Source organism: Myotis brandtii, unplaced genomic scaffold, assembly GCF_000412655.1.
Source record: "Myotis brandtii unplaced genomic scaffold, ASM41265v1 scaffold191, whole genome shotgun sequence".
NCBI classification, from domain to species: domain Eukaryota; kingdom Metazoa; phylum Chordata; class Mammalia; order Chiroptera; family Vespertilionidae; genus Myotis; species Myotis brandtii.
The window spans coordinates 146512-168029 of NW_005357115.1; the positions used below are offsets into that span (position 1 = coordinate 146512).

General features: G+C 36.9%; 3 protein-coding genes across 6 annotated transcripts in view; 1 reads left to right on the forward strand and 2 right to left on the reverse strand.

The window, feature by feature from the left end:
* LOC102242739 (interferon-induced, double-stranded RNA-activated protein kinase) overlaps positions 1–21518 on the reverse strand; it is a 274887-nt gene that overhangs the window by 141405 nt on the left and 111964 nt on the right. The gene's annotated exons all lie outside the window — the stretch shown is intronic.
* The window catches only part of PRKD3 (protein kinase D3), a 61488-nt gene that overhangs the window by 37663 nt on the left and 2307 nt on the right, over positions 1–21518 (reverse strand). The window contains exons 1-4 of one of the 3 annotated variants that reach the window (XM_005864716.2): positions 20564–21439; positions 13320–14195; positions 2193–2331; positions 471–602 (exon numbers count right to left, since the gene is read on the reverse strand). In XM_005864716.2, coding sequence (XP_005864778.1) covers positions 471–602; positions 2193–2331; positions 13320–13607 — 559 coding nt within the window. In that variant the 5' untranslated portion in view covers positions 13608–14195; positions 20564–21439. Of the gene's footprint in view, positions 1–470; positions 603–1599; positions 1686–2192; positions 2332–13319; positions 14196–20563; positions 21440–21518 lie in introns of those variants that run through there. The other 2 variants (XM_005864714.2, XM_014538417.1) reach the window with 2 other exon arrangements.
* The window catches only part of QPCT (glutaminyl-peptide cyclotransferase), a 39826-nt gene continuing 39330 nt past the window's right edge, over positions 21023–21518 (forward strand). Inside the window, exon 1 of the mRNA XM_014538491.1 lies at positions 21023–21094. Coding sequence (XP_014393977.1) covers positions 21023–21094 — 72 coding nt within the window. The remainder of the gene's footprint in view (positions 21095–21518) is intronic.

Below are 21518 nucleotides of genomic sequence, written 5' to 3' on the forward strand. Positions count from 1 at the left end.
GATTCCCAGGTGATTCTAATGTGCAGCCAAGGTTGAGAACCACTGCCTTAGAGTTTTTTAAACAGAAATCTGCACCTCATCCTATTCCCTAGCAATTCTAATTTATAACAACTTTGTTGTTGCATGTAAAACATTAATGTTTTAAGAAGAGAATAAAGAAGTTAATATCATTTAGCCACTACTTAGTGCCAAGAATTTTACCCATATTCCCTCATTTAACTATTCACTCTTCATGAAACCAGTGGAGTAGAATACATTTTACAGACAGAGAAATGATCCTGAGAGGTTTATTAAGTTGCCCAAGAATATGACCTAGTAAGTGGCAAAGGAAAGACCAAAGTCTAGATCTCTCCAATTCTAAACCTGGGTTACTACCCAGTCACCAACTAATGATCTTATTTTTTCCTTGATGATTAGAGAATGCAAATGTGAAATCCTATTTCAAATGATACAACATTTAGAACACATACCTTCACATTTCAGACCCTGACGTACCAGTCCCCAGAGCATCTCACCACAATAATCACAAAAAGTAGGAGCTTTGTAAGAATGTACATAGAGAGTATGTGGACGAATCTGGAAGTCTTCTACTGTGGCCAAAGCTTTTGAAAAAAGAAAAATATTAAATAAACCTTATTATACTTATACTTGCTATGAGCTTAGGAATGTTGGTCATGTTCATTTATGATGAAGTATAGAATAATTTTTTCTCTGAAAGTTTCATCTGACCATAAAAATAAAGTATTTTTAGCATTTAATATTGTGGTTTTTTAAACTCTATTTTAGGAAGTTCATCAGCTTCAACTAATTTCAACTCCAAAAGCAGGTCCTATAGGTAGATATTTTGACCGCCAAAAGCCTTTTCTCAAAGTGATAAGACTGGATTTTAAGTTGTTGTTCGGTCTATTTTAGCCAATTAAAAAGTCTAACTTATAATACACCGAGAAATAGAATGCTAAAATAAAACCAACCAACCAAACAAATAAATAAATAAATTTGTGGAACCTGACCTCAATTTATAGCAATGTTCCTGTGAGAAATGTACTCAGTACTAACTTAAGTTCTCAGGATATGCTCCTTGTCTGTTCTCCATAGTCCTAAGTGGTTAACAAAGAGTCTCCTTTCCCCTCTATAAGCAAATGAACAGTAGACACATCTGCCAGTAGACATCATCTCACCTACACCTGCAAGTCATTAGTATCCACAGTGGCCTGATGAAGGGTCTGTAACAAAGAAGGACTGGATGTGAACATGACCTCCAGGGAGGACAGGGAATAAAGCTCCCCCAAAGTGAAGAGGAAGACAAGGACTAAGAAGTATACAGATGACTGGGGTTGTGGTATAGCAGATGAATGATAAATGTAGGTACTAGATGAACTGGAAGGATCAGGGACTAATAAGGAAAGGTGATGCTCAGAGAGGATCTCTCGAAAACAGGCTGCAAAAATGAGCTTGAAAAGAGGAAAAACTGGTGACAGGACTCTGGACTCTTGGCTGGCTTTCCTTTCTTTCCTTCCCTTCCTTCTCTATCTCTTCCTCTCATGCTTTTCCTCTCTCCCTCCCTCAGTCCCTGCCAAACAAGGAGTTTTGCAAGCCTACCATATGCATTCTTTGTTCCTTTACACTCCTCACTAACAATCCTGCCCATCTGTTATTGGATGAGATCTGAAAACGCAGGAGCTAAGAAACAATGAATGGCAAGAATGGGTGAAAGAGGGAAAGGAGAGATGGATGAAAGAGGGAAAATGTCCACTGAGAACAAGGAAAGGAGCATTATTTAAATCATGGAAACACCCAGCATTGCAGTTGCCTCTTCCACATCTTCATTACTTCTCTTATTTTTCTTATTTTCTTTTCTGAACCCCAATTCTTTTCTTTTATACTCTTTACAAAAATGGGAAAAGGGGAACAGAATTTTAGTGTAATTACTTTGTTTCTTTGGCTCAAAGAAGAGTATATTTCTCTTCTAGTTCAATGATAATCCCCTTAGCTTAGTAACACTCAAGTAATTCAGGGCTTATTTTCCTAGTTTCTCATCTGTGATACAATCTTTCTGAAAGTAAAAATTATGTGGTAATCATTACTGAAAGAAATAAGCAACTATAATACAAAGACAAAGTATAATGGAACATAGCATTTAGTTGGAGAAAAAAGGGGGAGGGAAAACAAAATAAAAGAAGCTATTTACTTACCTGAAAGAACAACTTCTACTAGGTCTCCTTCATGTATTTCATCTGCTGAGGTAATCAGCTGCAAAATATTTTCTGAGTTCAGGTCATGGCGAAAGAGAAGAATTTTGTCATACATGCCAAAGAATCCACACTCTGGAAACTGCAGGAAAATAGTCTTATATCAGTATACACATAGCTATCTGCTTTTATAAGTAAATGTCTCAATCTTATGAAAGAATTTTAACCCTTTTCGGTCCAACGTCGAGGCTGACTCGACAGACCAGGCGCTAGTAGCAGGTCCAACGTGGAGGCTGACTCGACAGACCAGGCACTAGGAGCAGGTCCAATGTCGAGGCTGAGGTCGACACCGCAAACCGGTTCAACATTCAATCCCGTCAATTAATTTGGACCAGACTGTTTGAATTCCAAAAATAAAATTGGACCGCAAAGGGTTAAATGTAGTTTTTAGCCTAACACTATCTATTTGCTAACAATTCTACTAACATCTACAAGACTGATCATGTACTTAAGCATCCTGGTTAACTTTCAAGTTCAAAATAGAAAAGTAAACAAATATAATTACTGATTATCTTAAAACACACGTCTCTTAGAAATACAGGATTTCTTCATTCAGTTACTGATGGAGAATATAAGTTTGAACTATTGCTATTCTATCTTAGATAGCCAGAAACATAAGCAGTCTTTCTTGCACTCTAGAAATGAACTTCCTCGATGGTTGGATACTAGCCACATGCAGTTACTTAAATTTAATTAAAATCAATAAAATTAGAAATTTAGTTCCTCAGTCACTCTAGCCACACTTCATGTGCCCAATAGCCACCTTAGCTACTGGCTACCATTTTGAACAGTGCAGATATAGAACACTTCCATCATCGTAGTAAATTGAATAGTGCTGGTAGGTCAACAATTCCCAAACACAGTCACAAAGTTCCAAAAATCCAGTATTTTTTCTATATGTATATATAGACTCTAGCATTTACCCATTATTTTCTTTCATCTATTCACTGTAATTACAAATACATGATTCATTATGGTATCTTTAAAAACAAAACAACTTTTGGTCATAGCAGGAGACTTACAGATCTGTTTATATTTGCCCTAAGCATATTATTTCAATGCATCTACATTTTTTGACTACAGTGCTTTGATACTTTGGGGTTTAGTAAACCAAGGACTAAAATATAAAAGTATGTGTTCTAAAATGTTTTTGTAGGTAGTAAAATTATTTAAGAGAAAATTTTAAGTGCTTATTTTACAAAATAACTGTGTTTAAATTTTAATTCAATTAAAAAAAAGAGACCATTTGCCTTGGGAAATGCTGCTCTAGATATTTCAAATTTCTTCAGTTAATCTTACAATTGTATGCTCTCATTTTGGCTCATAAAATATTCTTTAGTAAGCTACATAGTATGCCACTGGCCTGCACTGAATGGCCTGAAATGTGTTCCACTATCACTGCACTCAGTGCAGGGATGTTGCTGAGAATACGGTTCATCTACTTGATATGACAGTTTTTCTTTGTGAGGACCAATAAAAGAAATTCCTCTGGTTGGTTTTATAATATGAACAATTTGATCATGTAACTAATCATGTTTTGTTTACTTTGCCCATAGCAAAAGCAAAGCCAAGTCTGTGGCCCACTTCTAGCATCAAGCTAGGTTGGATTCTATGGTATGTGTTTTAGGTAGAGATACCAACCTAGCTTCATCTTAGTTTCTAACCTTAATTTTCCCATTAAAAATTCTTGTATATATTTCCAAAAAAGGTGTCAAATTTTTGAATAAGTTAAATTTTAAAAATTTGAAAACAATGACTTAATTAGGAACTGAAGAGTTTATTTGTATTTTTTAAAACCTGGGTAAACAATGGAAAATACAGAATTACAATTTTTATAGCACTAATTATTCTTCCAATTATTTGTCTTACCATTAATATTTATAAAACTCCATAATATGCTTTAAACATATATCTAACACTATAAAAATTTTCAATGGAAAAGAATAAAAAGAGAATAAAAAAAATTTTCATTAAATGATTTTAAAATTAAAATTTTATTAAGTTTTTATTATTAAGTTCTACACCATCTAATGGAGTATAAAACATCCCTGTAACTTGGTTGCGACAATTCTCAAGCATTAGTAAGAAAGGATTCCAGCCCAGCCGGTATAGCTCAGTAGCTGAGCGTCGACCTATGAACCCGGAGGTCACAGTTTGATTCCCGATCAGGGCACGATCCCCAATGTGGAGCATGCAGGAAGGAACCGATCAATGATGTTTCTATCTCATTGATGTTTCTATCTCTCCATCCATCTCCCTTCCTCTCTAACATCAATAAAAATGTATTTTCAAAAAAGAAAGGATTCCACATTCCATCATTATAAAAATAAAATCTCTAAAAATATTTGTATGAATAAAACTCATTTTAAAAATTCTCATTTTGCACATGGACCTGTGGTTTATACAGACAAAATAGTCCTTGTCTTCCAGAAACTTACAATGTACTAATAGGAAGACTAAAATAAACACAAACATACAACATGATAAGGGAAATGTTAAACATGAAAAATGAACAAATTTCTAAAAGACGGGGTAAAGAACTTTAATTGGGAAGGTGGAATACCACTTTAATAGTGATATTTAAGTAGAATCATAACAAAAAGAGAAACAGGGTTTCCATGGAGAAAAAGTGAAAGTGCAAGTACAAAGTTAACTGGGAGAAGGTAAGTGGCTCAGTTGGTTGGAGTGCAGTCACGTGCACCAAAAGGCGTGCATAAAGGGTTATGGGTTCAATTCCCAGTCAGGGCATATACCTAGGTTGGGGGGGGCGGGGGTTCAATCCCTTGTCAGGCTGCGTATGGAAGGCAACCGATTGATGTGTCTCTCTCACATCAATGTTCCTCTCTTTCTCTCTCTTTCTCAAACAAAAATCTATAAAACATATCCTCAGTAGACTTAATAAATGAATTTGGCAATGTAGCAGGATACAAAATTAACACCCAGAAATCTATGGCTTTTTAATACACCAATAATGAACTCACAGAAAGAGAAACAAAAAAAGCAATCCCATTTACTATTGCAACAAAAAAAGTAAGATACCTAGGAATAAACTCAACTAAGGAGGTAAAAGTCCTATACTCGGAAAACTATAGGACATTGAAAAAAGAGATAGAGGAAGATATAAACAAATGGAAGAATATCCCATGTTCATGGATTGGTAGAATCAACATCATTAAAATGTCCACCCTACCCAAAGCAATCTATAGATTCAATGCACTCCCCATTAAAATACCAATGGCATATTTCACAGACCTAGAACTCCAAAAATTCATCTGGAATATAAAAAGACCCTGAATAGCCGCAGCAACCTTGAGAAAGAAGAACAAAGTTGGAGGGATCACGATACCAGATATCAAGCTATATTACAAAGCCATTGTTCTCAAAACTGCCTGGTACTGGCACAAGAACAGACATATAGACCAATGGAACAAAAGAAGAAACCCAGAAACTGACCTAAACCATTATGCTCAATTAATATTTGGCAAGAGCATACAATGGAGTCAAGAAAGTCTCTTCAATAAATGGTGTTGGGGAAAATTGGACAGATACATGCAAAAAAAATGAAACTAGACTACCAACTTACACCATACACAAAAATAAACTCAAAATGGATAAAGGACTTAAACATAAGATGGGAAACTATAAAAATCTTAGAAGGATCCATAGGCAGCAAAATATCAGACATGCCGTAGCAATATCTTTACCAATACAGCTCCTAGGACAATGGAAACTAAGGAGAAAGTAAACAAATGGGACTACATCAAAATAAAAAGCTTCTGCACAGCAAAAGAAACCATCAACAAAACAACAAGAAAGCCCACTGCATGGGAGAACATATTTGCCAATGTTATTTCCGATAAGCGTTTAATCTCCAAACTTTACAGGAAACTCATACAACTTAACAAAAGGAAGATAAACAATCCAATCAAAAAATAGGCAAAGGACCTAAATAGACACTTTTCGAAAGAGGACATACAGAGGCCAAAAGACATATGAAAACATGCTCTAAGTCACTAATATCTGAGAGATGCAAATCAAAACGACAATGAGGTACCATCTCACACCTGTCAGAATGGCTATCATCAACAAATCAACAAACGACAAGTGCTGGGGAGGATGTGGAGAAAAAGGAACCCTTGTGCACTGCTGGTGGGAATGCAGACTGGTGCAACCACTGTGGAAAACAGTATGGAGATTCCTCAAAAAACTAAAAATGGAATTCCCATTTGACCCAGTGATCCCACTTCTAGGAATATATCCCAAGAAATCAGAAACACCAATCAGAAAGGATTTATGCACCCCTATGTTCATAGCAGCACAATTCACCATAGCTAAGATTTGGAAACAGCCTAAGTGCCCATCAATAGGTGAGTGGATTAGAAAGCTGTGGTACATCTACACAATGGAATACTATGCTGTGGTAAAAAAAGAAGGAATTCTTACCATTTGCAACAGCATGGATGGACCTGGAGAGCATCATGCTAAGCGAAATAAGCCAGTTGGAGAAAAATAAATATCACATGATCTCACTCATTTGTGGAATAACATGAACAACATAACTGACGAACAAAAGTAGATCCAGAGCTGCAGAAGCAACCAACAGACCATCTAACCTCAGAGGGAACGCGGGGGTGGGGGCGGGTGTAAGCGATCAACCAAAAGACTTGTACGCATGCGTATAAGCATATCCCATGGACACAGACTGTAGGGGGGTGAGGGCATGTGCTGGGGGGTGGGAACGGCCGAGGAGAGGTCAATGGGGGAAAAAGGAGACATATGTAATACTTTAAACAATAAAGCATTTAAATTTAAAAAATGCAAAACAAAACAAAAATTCCAAAACATATCCTTAGGTGAGAATTTTAAAAAGAATAAAGTCACAGAACCTATCAACAACGTTAAGTGAGGATTGCTGTATTTAGTTTATTTCCCTAGGGCAGTTCTCAATTGGGGTAATATTACCCCCCCACCAACCCCCCCAGAAGATATGTGGCCATGTCTTGAGACACTTTTGGTTATTACAACCTGAGGTCTAGCAGCCAATGGATAAAGGCCAGAGATGCTGCTAAACAGCCTACAATGCACAAGACAGCCCACAAAACAAAACTGACCCAAAATGTCCACAGTGCTAAAGTTAAGAAACACTACTGTAGGGAATAAGAGTATAGAGAGACTGGAAAATGTGGAAGGAAGTTGACAACCTTCTGAAAACTAGACATGCCCATATTTCCTTCCCTAGCTTACCTCAGCTTTGATTAAAAGAAAGAGGAAATGAAAGAAACAGCAAAAGCCATCAGGGTAGAAGCAAAATAGGCCTTTAATTTAGCCTCTTTCCAAATTCCCCCAGGCTTTCCTAGATTTGCTTTCTACAGACTGTGCCAACAACTCCTCCTGACTGTGCAAAATGAAGTCTTTTCCTAGTCCATTTGGAAAATTAATAGAATTTCATCATATTGTTATCAAATTCCCACCTCTTATCAGCTCTCTTTGCCCACTTCAAACTCTTTCTTTGCTTTTACATTAAAGATGGCTTCAAGAATAAAAAACAGATCTTATCTTTTAATAACCATTTCAGAGAAGTTACTTTTTATGGTATGCATTTACATTTATTATAAGTAAAAGGTTCCAATACTTGCAAATAAAATTTATTCAAGCAACTATATGTTGAGAGTTCTTTATGTGAACAGTTTAAAGTTCATGCCATGAAACTTTTGTCAGAAAAATGGTAATGAGGCAGGAAGTTTTCAAGTTTTTAATTCTATGTGGTCAAATACAATTTTTGCATGTTAACAAAGGAGCTTCAAAATTTAACATTTATCTGAACAAATAACTTCCCACTATACACCTTTTAAAAAGGAGCATGGGTTTTATTCTAAGTACAATGGGAAACCTTGAAGAGTTTTAGTGTACATTTTAGTTTAAGTTTTTTTAAAAATTCTAACTGAAGTATAATGAATAAGTGCACTAATCTTAATTAGAAGATAGACTACTATATACACATGCACACACACACACACACACACACACCCATTACCACTACCTAGATCAAAATATAGAACATTCTCAGCACCACAGATTTCTTTACATTCATTTAATTTTAGAAGTTGAACACTAAAATCATTTTTAAATTTGATGTCAAATAAATCTTCACAGGACATCTTTCTAATAACTACATCATAGTAATAAGCTACACAAGGGCAAGGGCATTCTTTTTTCATGTTCCTTACTGAACTCCTAACACCTAGAACCTAGTATTTCACAGGCACTTACTGAAAAGGTTGTTGACTACTGAGCAAAGTTAACTAATTTAACACTACTATATTTCCCAGGGACAAATAATTTAACACCATTTTTAGGAAAGTATTAAAGAATAATTTAAATGATTCTGTTTCTAAATACCGATAGAAGGCCCTAGAGTCTAGATGAGTCAGTGAGAAGATTACTCAACATAACTGAGTTTATTCTGAACTTTCATCATTAATCTCCAACCCAGAATTTTCTGGGTATGACATACCAGAGGAGCACTTCATTTAACATTTGCTATTTCTCTTTGACACAAACCAGAACAATCTTTTTTCATTTTCCTTCTTCCTTGTTTTTATTAGTTCTGATTACTTTAATTCAAACTATCTGGAACTTTTTATCCTAGCCAAGGTCTTAACCTGAATATCCAGCAGAATTTTTTTAAAAAACACCACACACTTCTTCCAGTTCGAGCCTCCAGATTAGTTATGGTTGCCTAACACTATTTGCTAAGACAAAAAGGACTAGGATGAAGAGTAGGATGATGCCTAGCTTTTACAACCCAGCTGTTGTAGAAAAAATGAGACAGGAAAACAACCCGTAATGACAACTGGTTTCCAGAAAACAAAAGATACAGCTGGGTTTTTTGCTCTACTTTGGCAGGACCTGAAAATTACCACCAACTGGTGCCTGCAGAGACAATGTATTCAGTCAAAGAACAGGCCAAAAACACTTGTTAATAAGGAATCATAAGCAAAGTCTTCAGGTCTAATGTCATGTAAATAGTCAAAACTAAAAAATGTTTAAATCAGCTAAAAACAGTCAGTCAACTTTAGTTAGAATTATTTCATTTTCAGTAAACACTGTTATAGCTTAAAGAATTTCCTTTCTCACCCCAATTACAATTACTATGCTCATTCAACAAATTAATGCAGTAGCAGTAGCATCTTAGAGGTACATCCCTTTGGCAATATGAAAGCAAGAAGGTGGGGAACTAACATTCATTGATGTTAGGTGTGTGTTTTTTTAATTGACTTTAGAGAGAGAGAAAAAAAAAAAAGAGAGAAAGAGAGAGAAACATCGATCACTTGCCTCCCGAACGCACGAGTCCTGACCGGGAATCAAACCTGCAAACCTAGGTGTGTGCCCTGACCAGGAATTGAACCCACCACCTTTGGTGTATGGGATGACGATCCAACCAACTGCGTTACACGGGCCAATGCTGAGCATAGTTATTATGCATTAGGTATTGTGCAAAGCACTTGTTATAGACAATTCCATTTAATTTCTTCGAAATTCCTAAAACAATCTCAGTTCTCTAATAAAATGAACACAAGCTCTATTTTTTATAGTTTGTCATATGCTAAACACTAAAATCAAAAGGCAAGAGTAAAGCAATGCCAGCATGTTGGAGGAATGCTATATTCGCTTTGGTATTTACTAAAATTTTAAGACCACCACAGGACCAATGGTGTTTCCAGATTTAAAGAGACTTAAAAAAATCATGACTATTACTACTTAGGGGCACTAATTATGTGCCAGACACTTTATCAAGGGCTTTACATTTAATCACCATAATTTTTAAATGGAGGTAAATATTATGATCCTACAGATCAGGATCAAAAGTTAAGTGACTTGAAAAGGGTCTATATTCAAAAAACAAGAAAATGGCAGAATCAATATCATCACCTGAGTCTGTCTCAGAGTCTAAAACACTACTACTTCTTTTTTCGGATTATTCTAGTTTGTGTGTGTGTGTGTGTGTGTGTGTGTGTGTGTGTGTGTGTGTGTGTGTTTTAACACACACCAGTAACAAAAAATAATACAGATTTAAACGCTCATGTAATTTTGACATTGGGAATCCATGCATGAATAAACACTATAAAACAGGCAGGGCTTTTGGCCTATTCCCTCGATCCTGATTTGCTCATTTGTAATATGACTCTCTGGTATTAGCCCCCAGCAGAGATCTGATCAGCCAGTTTCTGCTTGGCTCAATCCCAGCTCTACTTGCTGTTCACACTGGCTTGCTTTCTTGGTTCTCCTGACTGCCAGGTCCACTAGTTCTTTGGCTTTTATCAGCATAAAAAGCACTCCTTTTAGCGTATAAACTCCTAGAAGGCAGAGATCCTGTTTGTTGTTAAATTTGTTTTATAAGCCAACATGAAAATAAAGGAATCTAATATTTATTTATTTATTTATTTATTTATTTATACAATCCTCGTTTAACTGTATCCATCCATATTCATAATGGACCTAGTTTTAAGCTCAATATCTTTTTCACTTAAACAAGCAGCATTCTAGCACATGTCTAAAAGGAATGTGTAGTATGTTTATGTCATATGTATGCTATATATTTTTTGCCAAACACATCCCCATATGACTATAATATTGGTTCAAATTCAAGTTCACTATAATATTCATATTATGCTGGCTATAACCATAACCAATTGTTCTATTTTAATATGTATAAAGTTTACCTTGAATTATTTTTTTGTGAGCTATATCCTGTTTATTTCCTTGGTATCACTCTAATTTTTCCTGGATTATGATTTTTAATCTAGTTTCCCATGAGTTTACTCCATCTGACCTACTTCTCACATCTACATTAATGATGAAGTAACATTAATTCTAAAATAATCCTGTATAAAATCAGTATACTTCTATATAAATATAAGAAATAAATGAAATTTCCGAAGATTTAAAACTGAATAATACAGACTCCATCAATGCATTGGTTATGAGTTTCTATGAGCTCAAATAAAACCAAATTATTCAAGTTAAAATCTTACCTTTAAAGTAAAAAGTACAACCTAGTTGCAAAAATATTTATGAACAAGCCCTGTAACATTTAATGAAAGGGAAACTAAAGCAAAGATACTTAAAGAAAGGAGATGGTTTTACAGATCCATAAAACAAGTGGGCTATACTGAAATAGAAAAGTTGCTATTAAACACAGGAGGCATAGGTCATTTTCACAACCCACATAATATTTTTTGGACTGTTAATTACTTCTACATCAGAAGATAATGACAAACTATATACAGCATAAGGAATTGAAACAAAAACAGTAAGATGAAGAACCTGAATCCATATATATTAACCTCACTGATATGATTTTGAAACATAAAGTATACTGATTTGTTTGAAAAAAAGGTGAAACATATGCTTGGTTCATTAAAAATAAAATGTAACCAATTTACGCTACCCATCTACATATAGTTCTATAAAACTAGAGGCCCGGTGCACAAATTCGTGCATGGGTGGGGTCCAGACGCCCCATCCTGATGGGGGCCCATCGGGCCGGGCCGGTGGGGGAAAGGGGCTGTGGCTGGCCGGGGGGAGGGCTGCAGGCAGTTGGCCGGCCATCCCCACCCTTGATTGGGGTGTTGAGGGCTGATGGGGGTGGGGCCAGCCTGGGGGAGGAGAATGGGGGTCGATTGGGGCCCGGATCAGGCTGGTTGGCTGCCGCAGTGCGTGTCATAGCCAACTGGTCATTCTAGTTGTTCCGCCATTCCGGTCGCTGGGCTTTTATAAATATAGAAGATAGAGAACATACCAGCCATCCATCAAATCAAAATAATTACGGCACTTAGCTACAGTTCCTTAAAACATGGCATGATATAGGGCAGGGGATCAGTGAATGAGAAACAAAACTACCCTCAACTTTCAAATTTTCATGTATTCTGTCACATATTCCAACTCATGTACTTGGTTTTTAAAAGACAAAAAGAATATGATCGCCCTAACTGGTTTGGCTCAGTGGATGGAGTGTCGGCCTGCGGACTGAAGGGTCCCGGGTTCGATTCCGGTCAAGGGCATGTACCTGGGTTGCGGGCACATCTCCAGTGGGGGGTGTGCAGGAGGCAGCTGATCGATGTTTCTCTCTCATCGATGTTTCTAACTCTCTACCCCTCCCTTCCTTTCTGTAAAAAATCAATAAAATATATTTTTAAAAAAAGAATATGATCTACTCATATTAAATGGCAGTTTAGGTGAAATCAGGATCTAAAGGGAAGAAAGAGTATAAAAAAGAGAGCACCTAGGAAGACCAAGGGATGGACCTTAGACTCAGTGCAGCTGTGTAAGACACCTTGATACCTTGTGCTCTCTACCTATTGGTTTCTATGAAATCAAATGAGATTTCTTAAATTCTCTTGACTTTATGCTGATTTTCCTGCTCTTAAAAGGACAACTGAATAAGCAGTATTTTAAAGTTGGGATACAGGCTCCAGTTGTTAGACTCTGAAATTTCAGACTTTATAGACTCACTAGTGGCCCAGTGCACAGATTTGTGCACATTGAAACAAAATTAATCAGAAGGCGGCTGGTGGGATGGGACTTGGCAAGACAGGCTGGACATGCCCTGGAGCCAACCTCCCACGGTCCCTCCCTGGCTGGCCACACCTGCGGCTGGGCCTCGGCTCAAAGGGCATCTGTAGAATGAGCGGGGTCCCTCTGGCAGCTGGGGCCCCTCGGCCTGGCCTGTGGGGATTGGGCTGACATCCCCCAAGGGGTCCCGGAGTGTGAGAGGGCACTCTGCCAAGTTGCTATCGCTCAGCAGCTCCTGCGTTGAGCGTCTGCCCCCTGGTGATCAGTGCACGTCATACCTACCAGCCGATCAGACAGTTGGTTGGTTGGACGGACGGTCGCTTAGCCTTTTATATATATAGTCTATTCAAACTCTTCCAACAATGCTCAGAATTAGGATATAAACAATTAATTCATCCATCTGTGTTAATTCATTGTTGCATATATAATTCCCAAGAAAGCATTAGAAACAATATTACTTAGAAAAACTATTGACATAAAAAGCATGCACAGTACCTTTTGATAAACAATGGAGCACACAAGATCCTTGACAGCAGATAAAGATAGTTCCTGAGCTTCGATGGTAACACTCTCCCGTGTAAGGCCAATTTGCAGTAGAAATGAAATTGTATGCACTGAGCCTCTGGAGTTGGTGAGTGACGGTGCACTGAAGCTTCCATTAGAGAGCCGGGCAGAAAGTCCTGTCTTTGGACTTGAACATGAAGAAGGAGTTGGAAGCACAGCAGGAAGAGTTGCAGGTAACACAGACTTCTGGGCTGATGGAGGGGAATTGTTTGCAGACATCTGCCTTTCTTTAATCTTTTAAAATAGTTGTTAATTCTTTTTCAATGGTTATGAAGAAGCTTTTAAAATCTCAGCAGGAAAAAAAATGTCTGTACTTTTAGATTTAGTTGAAAACTTCTTTATTTCCTCTTTTAAGCTACTCATAGTGATGGCTGCAAGTTCTACAACTGTGAGTTAAATGCACAAAAGGTCGCTACTTCCCTTAATATCCTCATCAGAAAAGAGTTGACTGCTTACTTTCTAAACATCTTCATTTATTTTCCTTTAAGTTTACTCTTGTCTCTCTAAATTTCAGAAAATACATTCTGAATAGAACTTATTTTTCTGTCAAGATAAAAACTTCCCCGTTTATACAAAGGTGTTTCAGATTGATTAATTCAGTACTTATCCATTGGTTCACTGATTTGAGGGGATACTTTCTCAAATGTTCACTCCTTAAATCACCTTCTCAAATGACCTCATTTTCATTTTTAGGGGGGGTAAATATTTCCATTATGAAGTACAAAGCTTTTTAAAATAGTTCAGGTATATTTCATTTGATGAATGGGTCCATCGAGAAAAGTTGATTCTTTCTGAGATGTAGTCAGCCTGAAAGGAATTTTTAAAAAACTTTTAATATTTTATACTCATTTGACATTTTAAAAATGCAAGAATACCTATAATTTTTCAAATGAGAATTTTTGATTGTATGTTTATAATTCACCAATAACTCCTAATGGGTGGCCATTTTTTTTCTAGTTATCAGAGCCATTTATTTCACTTCAGGGAAAGCCTCCTGCTTCAAATAATAATAATAATAATAACCCAGCACTCTTAATGAAATCCTGAAATTTGAAATCAAACACTTTTATTCCACAAATACACAACTGAGTTATGACAGAGGGAACAGAGAACAGCAGAAGGGACAAAAAAGAAAAGTAAAAGTCATATTGTCATAGAAATAAAATAATAAAATATGTTCTACTCAGCCATATAAAAGATATATAATTGTCCTGACACAGACAAATTGAGAGTATTCTTTCTTATATTAAAGTCTAATTCTGGCTCGAGCTGGGTTGGCTCAGTGAATAGAGCATTGGCCTGCAGGCTGAAGGGTCCCGGGTTCGATTCTGGTCAAGGGCATGAACCTAAGTTGCAAGCTTGATCCCTAGCCCTGGTCAGGGTATGTGTGGGAGGCAACCAATCCATGTGTCTCTCTCACATCAATGTTTCTCTCTGTCTCTCCCCCTCCCTTCTACTCTCTCTAAAAAGTAATGGGAAAATATCCTCTGGTATGGATTAACAACAACAAAAGGCTAATTCTGACAAAATATAATTGTTTAGTTGCTTTGTTGACAGATTTCTTTCAGAAGTCTAAAAAAGCTGGTGGAGATATACTATACAAGTTATATGGCCAACAAGTAATGTGAAAAACATACTTATGATGGGGAATTCAGCAGAAAGTGATCTCATCATAAAAGACTTCTAAAAGTAAAGAAGAGAACTAGGCACCATTACATATGTATCACACTTTTTTAAGAGGACAGTTCAAAACATAAAAAGAAGGTATAACCCCACACCAAACCAATGGCTAAGTGAAATGGCTCACAAGAGATGGATCTTTCTAAATTCCATTTAAATATCTGTAAACAATTCCAATAATAAAAAAGAGGGAAGTATCCAGTGGGTTTGCAGAATGACTCTCTGGAGAGAAGTTAATGGGGCTAAAAAAAATAGGATGAACATAACAGAATAGCAAAACCATACAGATATAGTTCTAGAAATGGGAAAACTAAAAAACATACACGAAGGCTTGGGGAAAAAATGCCTAAAGATAACAAAAGGTTTTATAGCTACATTCAAATAAATGATTATTATCCCACCTTATACTGTACAGCACTTAATCCTACAAGTATTTCACATACTTTATCTCACAATATCTCTTTGGAATTTGTTAGGGCAAACATAATTTCTGCAGGTGAGAAAACTAAAGCACAAGCAGATAAAGCAATATGCCCACCATGGCTATTAAGAGGTGGGGGGGGGGGCAGAATTCGGACCCAAGTTTGGTAAAATATACTATTTCTCAAAGAGAACAAGGAACTGAGAGAATCTCTGCTCAGAGAGGATGTTGTTAAGGTTGAGAGAGTACGTAGAGAAGGCAGAATTGCTCAACTTGTATTTTGTTTATCTTCTCTCAGTTTTCCAACTACGGTTGCAGAAGAACATTGAGAACTGAAACCTGAGCCTGGTGAATAATAGAGACTAAAACAACTTAATGTGAGTGTAAATCTTCAGGTCCAGATGCAATCCATTCCATACTGCTAAAGCAATAAACAAGTATAATCACAAAGCTGGTATAATCTTGGAGAAAGAGCTCAGAAAGAGAGAACTAATCATGGCCTGGAGATGGGTCAGAGTTGCATCAAGTCTTGCGGGCTGGCAGGAGTGGGAAGCAGATTTCAGAAATTACAGACAAATAAATTTAATATTAAGCCTTAGTCAAAGCTGAGAATAGGTTATATATGAAATGGTTTTTGAATACCTAAGAATGGTTTTGAATATAATGATCACTGGATATCAGCATGAATTCAAACAGAACAAATAATGTCAAATCAACTGCACTTAGATCTTGGAAAAGAATGATTTCTAGATTTCTAATAATAGCTCACGGTTATTGAGCTCTATCTGTCAGACACTTTTCTAAGCACTTTATATGTATTACCTCATATAATCCTTCCAACAACCCATTTTATTTTATTTATTTCTTTTTTAAATATATTTTGTTGATTTTTTACAGAGAGGAAGAGAGAGGGACAGAGAGTCAGAAACATCGATCAGCTGCCTCCTGTACACCCCCCACTGGGGATGTGCCCGCAACCACGGTACATGCCCTTGACAGGAATCGAACCTGGGACCTTTCAATTCGCAGGCCGACACTCTATCCACTGAGCCAAACCAGTTAGGGCCCGACAACCCATTTTATGGTTGAGAAAACAGAGGCTTAGAGATTAGAGTACTCACCCAAGATCACACAACTGGCAAAACCAGAAGAAAAAAAAAATAGTGTATTCTGGCCAAAACAGTACTCAAGATGGTTTTCCAAGTGACTTTTGTATATATGTTGCCTGAGTGTGATTTGGATAAGCTTGCTGCTCTATCAACTTAGAAGTCTTTAGGAAGGGCCTTGGAAATCTTTCCTTGTTCCTATATTTGGAATCTGACAGGGCAAACATCATTTCTGCAGGTGAGAAAACTGAAGCACAAGCAGATAAAGCAACTTGCCCACCATGGCTATTAAGAGATGGGGAGGGCATTCGGACCTAAGTTTCGTAAAACATACTATTTCTCAAAGAGAACAAGGAACATTTCTCCAAAACTCTAAGATTCTACAATCTGGGAAAAATAAAGTAAAATTAAAGTGAAACGTAACAAGGATGTGTGTAAAGCTTTGCATTTAGTTTCAAAAAGTTACATGTGCAGTATAGAAATGGAGAAATGCTTCTTAGAAACTGTTCATAAGAGGAGTTATAAACCCAAGAGTCTAACAGGGCTGCTAATATAATGGGTGACTAAAAGAACTGCAAACTTAAACCCCCAGGACACTGAGAATACATCTGAATCAATCTGTATGCTGGTTGCCAGTCAGCCTACTTTACTAGTGTATTCATTTCTACAGTCCACATTTTTGAGCTGTATTGATTTTTTAAAATAAGATAATGGTGAAAACAATGTCATGTGACAAAATATGCTTAACAAAACCAAACAGAATAATGGTCTTCAAATATTTGAAAAGGTGTTAAGAAAATAATAGGTTTTATTCAGCATCACTGCAGAGGGTAGAAGTAAAATGAAAATAACAGCACTACTTATTTACCTCACAGGTTGTTGTGAAAACTTAGCTAAGTACCTACAATATTTAGATGAAGGAAATAACTAAGCTCCTACTTTATGCTAAATAATGCAATTGAGATACGATACTTTATTAAACCTTTGCAATAACTCTAGGAGATTTATTTAATTCTATTTTATAGAAAAGGAATTAGAGCTTGAGTAGTTGCTTGTCCAAAACTACCCAGCTAATAAGTGATGGGACTGGGTTTCAAACAAAAGTTTCCCTGACCCCAAAACCCTTGTTCCTTCTACTATTTCATCCCACCTCCAACACCACAAAAATGGAACAGGTTTTCTCATGAGGCAATGAGCTCCTTAAATATACCTGACTCGAGTGTGAATTTTAAAAAGCTGATCTGTCATTAAAAAAAGTAGTAGAAATATCTATGAATAATGTGCAGGTTAAATATTACAAAATACAAGATATTGCTATGTTCAATAATAATTTAATTTTAATAGATGTCTTCCACTAAATTTTCATTTTATTACACCTGTTAAAACTAGCCAAATAAAAGTAACTGTCTAGTAATACAATCTACTGATTTATCAGAATTATTGATAACTATTAATAAACTACATAAATGTTACACTTATAAACAAAAAAATATTTTTAAAACTTTCAGCATGAACACAAATAGAAGAAATTAAGTGAGCTGTCATATTAGCTTCTGCCCACTCATCCCATCTGTTTTTCCTCTCCCTGTTTTGTTTTATGGAACTCTGATTTGCTTTGTAAGATGCAACTAGATGTAGGGTACAAAATATTAAAACTAAATATACGAGAAATCTAAAAGCTCTAATTTATTTTGCCTTTATGCTTCAATGAGAAAACTGAGACAATAGTACACATAAATTTTCCATCAATTAGGTATATTGGTTTCTAACATCTATGAATTGGCAAGCATTTCTAATACGCTTATTTGAAACATCTGGAATATGCTTTTGGGGAGCTTTCTGTCACATATCCCATTCAAATAAGGTCATATAATCTGTCAGCTTTGTTGAAGGGAATACAAAGATAAGATATCTTGAGCTCAACCTACCCTATTATTAGAGACAAGTAAAACAACGGCCCTGGAGTTTAGGGGGTTTTAACTGAGGGTTACTTGATGGTAACATTACAAGTTGATCTACCTTTCTCTCCCTCTTCCTCACCTCCCACCTATCTCTTAGCAATGCATCTAATTAGAAGAAGCTCTAACAGCAGCATTTTCACTCAACAAATATTTACTGAGTGCCCATTATTTGCCAGACCGTTATGAGACACTGAGGTGACCAAAGCAGACATGACTACTGCTCTTTTTGAAGGTTACAGTATGATGTGGGCCATATACATTACACAAACATTCACATGAATAGCAAGGTAACTACAGATTATAACAAGTGATACGACAGAGTATAATACTAAGAGGACCTAATTTCAACTGGGGTCTCAGGCAAGGTGTGCCTTTAAGGAAGTGGTATTAAAGTTGAGATCTAAGGATAAGTAGGAGTCAGGGAAGCAGAGTGAAGCAAAGAGGATTCCAGGAAGACAAAACAAATACTTCAAAAGGAAGTTCATTATTTAGTTTAGTCAGTGTTCTTTTTGTACTTAGTAAAGGCTAAAGTGAAAAGGTAAAATGTTTTTTTTCTATTCAGATTAGCATAATATTTACCATGACTTTCTACGAGTAATGGGTTTTCCTGATTCAATTTAGTTTTGTGTGCCAGGAATGCTGATGAATAGGGGGTCTTTTATTCTCCTGTTGATATGTGTATTTTTTCAGCATGTAAAAAAGCATGCGGCCTTTTTCAAAGCAATACTGACCAATGTCCTGAAGTCAATGTCTATGTTTTGCCGTAATCCAGGCTTGACTTTGCTTAGTAATACTGATGTTGCTTTCAACTGCATATTGTATTATTAAAAAATTCAAATAACTCTGTGGTTGGTTTTTTTTTTTTTAAAGAATAGTTTGTAGCAATCCTTAAACCTATTTATGTATTTTAAAAAATATAACTATTACCTTAGATTAATATACTTTTTCTCCTAAGAGCTCACATTTGACTACATTGTTGCTGCTAAAAGTCTGCTTATCCAAAGCAGGGGTATTTCACTCTCAGTTTTTCCACTGTCAGAGACAACATAGAAAGAGAGCTCAACAGGTCTGCCCTCTGCTCAGGCACTGAAATGTTTATCCAGTAGTAAGATTACAGACTGCCAGTCTGGCAATGTTGAATGAATCTGTGTTGGGCTTCATCACCAATCCTTACATCAGTCGTATCTGAGAAATCGGATTGGCTGATAACCAATGAACCATTTCTCACATCCTGCACTATAAACTAAACATGTGAGTGGAGAAAACTTTTTTCTATACTGAAATTAAAATTCAAACATCTCCCAAGTACATTACCTCAAAAAATTTTTTTCCCCACTAATGAGATAATTGCTCCAAAGAGGCACACACACAAGTTCAATTTGAATTACATAATGGGAGAGACTCAAAGTATTATCAGTACAGAAAATTGTGGATCATAAGTATGACTATTATTAAACCAAATTAAAACTTGTATTAGCAAATAATTTCCCCATATTTCAAGTGCTGTAAAAGCACTCTTTTAAAAAAGAGCAATTAACTCCAACATGATGTTTACACCAACTTTAAATGTCCTTTTAAAAATAAGAATAAAGCCCCTCAAGAAAGTGCATTTAAATGACCACTATTCATTTAAATGAATATGTGTTTTTTTCAATACTTCTATAATTTTTAAAATTTAATGCCCCAAAACTTGATTAAGCTTTTTTTTTTTTTGAGCGCGGCAGTGTTTACATGAAAAACAATCCAGTGAGAGAGAAATTTCTATTTTAAAGAGGTCACCTGATGAAACTGAAAGCTAGTAAAATCTGCATATTTAAAAGACTCACTACCTGGGATGCCTAAAAAATTAGTTTCAAGATATAAACCGGTCAACATTCCTGAATTTGAATCACCTAAAAAGTTAAATGCTATCTATATACCAAATGATTGAGCCTCGGGTGGAAACTGGCTTTCCAAATATCCCAAGCTCATCTGATCAGACAGACTTACCACATCTATATTACCTACCGAAGCAAAACCTAGCAACATGAAGGCTTCTGGGACATGTTTTAAATACTTTTATCAAAACGGGTGTCACTTCTTTTTTTGTCTGAATTGCCATGCTTGCTCTCAATCCAGATCCTAACAGGGGAGTAGGAAAAGGTTCCGTTATAAAGGAAAACTGGCGAGACCTGGGTAGGGTATCTTATGGATGCCTTTAGCAGCAGATCCACAGATAATGGCCCGCCCTCACTGCATCAGAAGTCGGCAAGTTAGATCGAAGCAAAACCAGTCGCTAAAACTGTAAAAGGAAGGACGTCAGCATTCAGCACGTGTAAGAGTAACGCAGTAGTAACATTTTTCGAGGCACAAACCAAGGCATTGAAAAGTTTCTGTTTCATTTGCGACATCTTAGAGTCAGAGCTCATCCAGGCTGGCTCGTACAAAGTAGTGGTGCAGGGTGTAACTTATCCTTCCTAATCAAAGATGACACCGATAGCCCGATTTCCTGTGGGGATGGGTGTGGCCGAGAGACAGCTCCGTCCAAGCCGTCAATCTGTGCGTGGAAAAGTCTGCAAGTCGCACACACGCCTGCCGCTCGGTGTCTAGTCGTGCCTGCAGCCGGCGGGGCCCACGCTTCTGACTGCGATGACTTCAAACAGAATATCCAACAGGCAACCGAGTGGCGTGGGCTGTTTTTATTGCTCCAAGACACAGTTGCACTCCTCTGGGTTTCATCTTAAGAAAAACCTCCCCGGGGGGGTGAACAACTCGGAGCAACGCTGCAACTTGCACAAAAACTTATAAAACAGCGTCAGGAAACTGGGGTGGGGGCTCCCGTTCTCTAGACACCATGTCCTCACCCCCTGGAGACGGGGACACGGCAAAGTGATGAAAAGAGAAGGAAAAGGCTCGTCCAAAATCCCGGAGCCCGGCCGCCGCCGCCGCTCTGGCGTCGGGAGCTGGTCTGGGGCAGCCAGGA